Here is a 6,329-nt window from a genome sequence, read left to right on the forward strand (position 1 = left end):
GAGTTGAAAGGATGACCCCTCAGAGGCACCCTGTCCGCGGGTCGGGTCCTTCCCGGTGCAAACGGGGAGCGGGACAAATAAAGGAGGGTTTACATTTCCAGCCCGCTTCCCAGATTAGTAAAGGGGGAGTGAGTGGGAGTGATTTTTACTCCAAACCTCCTCCCAGCTCACACACGTTCTCCGCTTGGGTCTGGAAATACACTTCAAGGGAAGTAGCCGTTCCTCTCCCCCGAGCAGCGCCTGCTTTAGGCACCGTCCGACACGGCATCGGCAGCCTTCAGCCCGGCCGCGGTTCCCTCTCCTTGCTCGCTCTCCTCCCACCGCCGTTCCCAAAGCACAGGGAGACCCCAGCCCCTGTGGCCGGCTGGGCCCGAGGGGGGAGTTACGGTTAACTAATCGTCTATTTCGCATGAACTTTCCCTTGCTTATTCTCACTACTTTTCATCTACTTTGTGCAGACAAAACAGAGCCCAGATTTAGCTGTCGAGAAGGACAACGAGCTGGGACCATCTTTTCCAGCTGGTTCGCCTCCTTTCAGGAGAAAACAGAATTCGTTTCTTAATCTGAGAAAAGGGCCCTAACCTAGCCCCAAAATCCTACCTCCTTCCCAGTCCGGATAGGATACATTTCCCAGAAAAACCTCATCGGCCAGGCGGGCTGCCCCGGTTACTCGGGGCCCCTCTGCCTGGTCACTCCTGACGGGGGTACTTTGGGGCCCGCAGCGTAGGCATGGGGGAGCAGCCAGTGACCACAGTAATACGGGAAGAAAAAGAGGTGGGCGTTCCCGACCCGCTCCCCTTTTGTTAGATCAAGGCAGAGGTCAATATGGTTTTAAAGTGAATTTATTAGCAGAGAAATCGGCAAGCCTCTCGCTAATTAGCAAAGCCCAAGTAAACGTGCCTGGAGGCTTCTCTTTTCTTTTTTTTTTTTTTCTTTTTTTTTCCTTCTCTCTCGAAAGAAAGGAACTGCACGAGAGAAGGAAAAAAAAAAAAAAAAGAGAGAGAGAGAAAAGAAAGAGGAAAAAAAAGAAAGCCAAACCCCTCAAACCCTCAGAGGAGAAGATAATATTGGACTTTATGAATGTTTTATAGGTAATTGCTGTATAACTTTCTAATTTCGCAGGGGCTGTTCGCCTCTAAAGGCTGGGGCCAAAGCCGTCCCCGGAGCCCAGTGGAAGGTCACGGCCCACAAGCCGCAACCCGCGCCCCCTCTCCGGTACCCTCTGCCCCCGCGGGACCCGGCGGCCGGGCGGCCCGAGCCGGCATGGGGCTGAGAGATGCTGGGGAGGGAAGTGGTCTGCCAGGGGAGGGAGGAACAAAGATCAAAGGTCGACGTGTCTCGGGGGCTCTGTGTCCACAGGGACCTCCCTGCCCTCCTTCCCTCCCTGCCTGTTTCCCCCGTTACTCACCCCGACCGCCAGCTTTCTCTGCCTATCCCAGCTCGGTGCGCAGACGGCTGCCGGGGCCGCGTCCCCAGGCCCAGTACTGCCCCGCCGCTCCCGCCCCAGGGGCCGGGTCCGCAGCCTCTGCCCGCCGCCTCCCCGGGAAACCAGCCGTTCCCCTGTCCAGGTGCTTAAAATAACAGCGAGCGGAACGACACCTGTGTGGGGATTTGTTTTCCCTTTAAAATACAGCTGGAGTAAAATAGCGCCGGCTAAAAATCGAGACTAGAATAAAAAAGAAAAAAAGTGGCATTTGCCTTTTCTACTCCGAATTTCTTGCATTCTCGTCCACGGGGCAAATTAGCTACCTTGAATTTCCACGTTTGTTAAAAAAAGATAAAGTTTATTTCTTTTTTTTTTTTCCTTTTTTTTCTCCTGTCATTTTTCAATCACAAAAAAAAATATCTATACTTTATCATCTAAGCATTTATTTTACTGAATCAAAAAAGACATGAAAAGGGAGAGGGGAGAATCACGTTCGTTCATTTTAAACTAACGTATAGAAGTGAATTTTTTTTCTTTTTTTTCTTTTTTTTTTTTTTTTTTTTTTTGGACGACATATAATAAATATGATATAGCACTCAGCACTCGGTCTGTACAATTCTGTTCGCATTAGGGAGCATGCCACTTTTCAATAAGAAAAAAAAAGGTCATGAGAAAAATCAGTGCAAAGTTCTCCGTTCCCCGGTCTTCTCCGCCGGGCGGGGGTCGAGGCGCTCTCATTCCCTCCGTCCTCCGCAGCCATTAGTCACTCCGGCGGGCTCGGGCTCCCTCTCCCTTTCCTCCTCCCCCTCCGGCCCTCTCCGAGCTCCAAGTCCTGCCTGGCAGGAGCCGAGGTCGGCGGGTCGCCCCGCGGCTTTGCTCGCCTTTCCCCGCGTGTGGTCGTTTCACTTACGGGCTCGGCTCCGGGTTCACGGTTCAAGAGTCCCTGCTCTGACTGATCGCCTCCCTCGGTGGCCGGTGGCTGCCTGCAGAAGCTCCTGCCCCTCGGCTTCCCCTCGCTTCCTCCTCTGCGGTGCTGGGGCTTTTTTGGGGACGGGGAGGGGAAGGGCTCGTTGCAGGGACCGCGATGCCGCTTCACCGGGGATGTGGAGTGCCGGGCATGGGGTTGGCCAGGGGATTGAGGGCCGGCTGCCCGCCAGGCCCCAGCCCATGGATCAGCACCCGCGGCACCAGTGGCCGCTGGAGCTGGGGGTGCGGCGCGGGGGGAGTCCGGTACATGCTGCTGTACATGGCCGCGGCCGCTGCGGCCGCCGTCGTGCTGTCCATGCTGCCTAGCAGGCTGGGATGGTAGAAATAGGGCGAGGGGAACATCCTCTGCAGGGCGGAGTAGTTCCCGGCCTCGGCCAGCAGCTCCAGGCCCACCGCCGTCTGCCGCTTCCACTTCGTCCTGCCGGGGGGAACAAGATACGGCTTCAGGGAGGGAGCCGCGACGGGGCACCCAGCCCGCTTCCTCGGGGGTCTGCCGGCGGCTGACCCCCCCTCTTTCGGGCACGGCCCCGCACCACCTGAGCCCCGACGAGGCGCACCGGCCTCACACAGTGCAACACCCCGGCCGTGCCCCTCTACCCCCCAACACATGAAAACGGCTACTGCAGCCAAATTCATAACCACGGCACACGGTTAGATCGCAGCACGCTGACACTAATGGTTTCCGACAGAATTAGGGTGGCTGCAACCGTATGTAATGAGACAGAAAATTACGGCAGCGGTGACAGGGGCCAGACCCCCCAGCCCACTGCCGGAGATAGCGCGGGGCAGCCGCCGGGTGCTCCCCGCATCGCCCCGGGCTTCCGCGGGCAGAAGAAGAGCGGATACCCACCGCCTATCCCGGGTTTCCCCGGGAGCCCCCGGACCGCCGCCCCGCCGGGGCCTGCCTTACCTCCGATTCTGGTACCAGGTTTTCACCTGCGTATCGGTGAGGTTGAGGGCGGCGGCCAGGTCCATGCGGTCCTGCACGCTCAGGTACTTCTGCCGCTCGAAGCTGCGCTCCAGCTGGTTGAGCTGGTGGTCGGAGAAAGCGGTCCGCGCCTTCCGTGGCTTCTTGGCCCGCACTGGTGGGCTGTCCCGGCTGCTGCTGATCTCCCGGTCGCCCTCCTCCTTTGTCCCTGCGAGAGAGCCGAGGCACAGTGAGGGCCGGCAGGACACGGCTCGGCCCGCGCACCGCTACGGATGCGGGGCCCCGCCGCCCTTTCCCCGGGGTCTCCTCTGGGGCATGGGGGAGACAGACAAATACGGCGGAGGGGGGGCGGGGGGAGAGGGGGGCAGAGGGTGGCGGCAAGTCCGTCCGCAGGACAGTGGGATTTACACTCTCCGCTTGCCGACTACAGGGCTTTCGTTATTTTCTCGCCCTTTCCCCCCGGCCCAAGACGCCGGGAAATCGATACGTCAATCCTTCTCCGCTTGGGCCCGGGTTTGTGGTGCTCCTTGATCTTCCCCGCAGGAAGAACAATAATCTCCCTAATTGACCCACTGGGGAGGTTGGTGCACACAAAAATGGCCAGACCAGACTGTACATCTGGTTTGGGCACTCTTATGCTAATGCTAAAAGAGCAAAATGAGCGGCACAACCGGCCGTCTCGCTGCTCTTCAGCCTGGTAAAAATTTCTAAATGGGGTAAAATTAGAAAAATGTGTCCTATTGCCTCTCTGCTGAACTGGGTTAGCTGCGAGGGAGGGAAGCTCCACCGGTACCACAGGGAAAATAGCCCGTCTCTCTGCCTCGCCTTTCTCACTCTTTCTTCCTTCCCCCCCCCTTTCCCCCCCCCCCAACCCCCCCCCCACACACACACATCGCGATTTTCATTCACGAGCCCAGCAAGGCCGAGACTTCCCCATCAGCAAGAAATTCGTGATTAAAAGGAATAAAAGATGGAGAAATAAGCCTTCCTATCCCGGCGCAGGGGAAACCCCGGCTGTTTTGGAAAACGCACAAAGCCCTGCAGCCTCCCCTTGCCTACCGCGGGCCGATTTTTGTTTTAAATATTATTTTATTTTTAATTAAAAGTTTTTTCGTTTACTAGGTATTGACTCTTGGGGAAGTGAGGGGTTTTTTCCTTATTTTTGTTTTAGCTCGAACGAGCTAAAATGACAAAGGTTAAGGCAGTAAGTGCAGATGAGCTGCCGGTTCTTAGAAAGCCAGAAAATAATTTATGCTCGTTCCCATTAAAAATAAATACGTTCTGGTTTCCAACACAATCAAAATGCTCCGACTATTTCCTTAAACACAGGGAAATTATGTTTAAAAACAAACAAATAAATGAAAGGCCGACAGAGAAGAGGAAAAAAAAATTCCTATCGATCTTAACTCCTCAGTTAAGGATCGCAGACAAGCCCCGGCAGAGAGGAGCGCTTCTACCACAGATTTCCCCCCGATTTTCGTTTCACCGATGCGGCCGGGCGCTGCGGCTCCGGTTTTCACAGCGGCCGAGGCGGTGCGGGGCCGGGCCGGGCCGTACTCACCGTGGCATTTGATGTCACCCTGTGTGTCGTCGCGCTTGTCGAGCTTGGCTTTACCGTCTTCCTGCTCGAGTTTGGGCCTGAAGGTCTCCGGGGCCGCGCTGCCTTCCTGCTTAGGGGTGTGATGAGGAGAGGGAACGCTGGTACTGTAAGGTGCACACGCCGCTAGTGGTTTGCTGTCGCCCAAAATGTCCTTAATTAAAAAAGAAGAGGTGGAAGTCCTCGGGCCGGAGCTGGCCGAGCCCAACTGGGGCGGCGGCGGTTGCGGGGGCGACGGCTGCAAACTCGGAGGCGGCGGCGGCGGGTGCGGGCCGAGGTGAAGGTGGTGAGGCGGCGGCGGGAGGCTCTCCGCCACCCCTAGGTGAGGCTCGGGGTGCTCCATGCTCACCGAGATAGGCGACGAAGGCGCCGTCCCCACCGTGTCGATCTCCGAGCAGGGCGACGGCGTGGCCTGGCTCCTAAAATCCGCCGTCCGGCCGTCGCCATGGGGGCGAAAGTCTCCGTTCATGACTCCGGGGCTGCCGGTGCTGCCGCCCGACAGGATCGTGTCTATCCCGAAGCTGGACCCGCTCGGTCCCTCCATGGCGGACCGCTTAGCGCCTCGCCCGCATCCCCGGGGACGGCCGCGGGGGTCTCACCGGGGGTGAAAGGGAAGGAGGGAGGGGGGACCGGGAGGATGGTGAAGCGGGTTACCCCAACCCGCGCACCGGCGACGAGGGCGGCACTTAACGCGGGGAGCCCGCCGAGCACCGCATCGCCGCCGGGGCCGCTTCGCCGCTACCCAACTTTGTTGCGGGAAGTTGCGGGCGCGGAGCGGGGCGGACACCGGCCACTGCGGCGCGCCCGCCCGTGCCCACCGAGCTCCTCTCGGCGGCGGCGACTCCCCCCGTGACGTCACGGCCGTCGCGTTCCCCCCGTCCTCTCTCCCACCCCCCCCCCTCCCGCCCCCCGTGCCGTTTATTATAAACCCGGGCTTTTGCCGCCGCCGCTGCCCGCCCCCATTGGCGAAAGGGCGAGCGGGGGCTGACGCAGCGCGGGCCACAGCCAATCAGCGGCGTCGGCGGGGACGGGAGCGGGAGGGAGGGGCGCCGCGCCCCCCACCCCCTCTCTCTCCCGCCACCGCCCCGTCGGGTCCCGGTTCCCCGGGATTAGATACCCCGGAGAGAATCATCCCGTATTCCCGGGACGGTTCCCTGGTTTAATGTCAGAGTAATGGGAAGTGCCAGTGACAAGACGTCTTATTAATCCTGATGAAGTGCCGTTGTCACCCTAATTAGCAGAGTAATTATAAAGGTGGTAATGAACGATTTAGAGTTCTGCGAGTTATGCTTTAGGATGAATTTCCAGGGCCCTATGAAGCCCACCTCGACGTCTCTCCTCTCCTGGCCGCCAGCAGCTCCGGGATGCGACGGTTCCCGAAATCAGCAGTC

General features: G+C 58.6%; 1 protein-coding gene across 1 annotated transcript; it reads right to left on the reverse strand.

The window, feature by feature from the left end:
* Positions 1-1,849: 1,849 nt before the first annotated feature.
* Positions 1,850-5,801, reverse strand: BARHL2 (BarH like homeobox 2). The gene is made up of 3 exons (XM_071750664.1): positions 4,903-5,801; positions 3,324-3,549; positions 1,850-2,831 (listed from the first exon to the last, which is right to left on the reverse strand). Exons 1-3 carry the CDS (start codon positions 5,480-5,482, stop codon positions 2,519-2,521), a joined length of 1,119 nt encoding a protein of 372 aa, XP_071606765.1. The 5' UTR covers positions 5,483-5,801; the 3' UTR covers positions 1,850-2,518.
* Between the last annotated feature and the right edge of the window lie 528 nt (positions 5,802-6,329).

Source organism: Heliangelus exortis, chromosome 8 (genome assembly GCF_036169615.1).
Source record: "Heliangelus exortis chromosome 8, bHelExo1.hap1, whole genome shotgun sequence".
Lineage (NCBI taxonomy): Eukaryota > Metazoa > Chordata > Aves > Apodiformes > Trochilidae > Heliangelus > Heliangelus exortis.

Coding starts and splice junctions, on each gene's coding strand:
- BARHL2 (XM_071750664.1), bottom strand. CDS start 5,482: ATGGAGGGACCGAGCGGGTCCAGCTTCGGGATAGACACGATCCTGTCG. Junction 3,550..4,902: donor GGGTGACATCAAATGCCACG/GTGAGTACGGCC, acceptor GCTCTCTCGCAG/GGACAAAGGAGGAGGGCGAC. Junction 2,832..3,323: donor ACCTGGTACCAGAATCGGAG/GTAAGGCAGGCC, acceptor TCCCCCCGGCAG/GACGAAGTGGAAGCGGCAGA.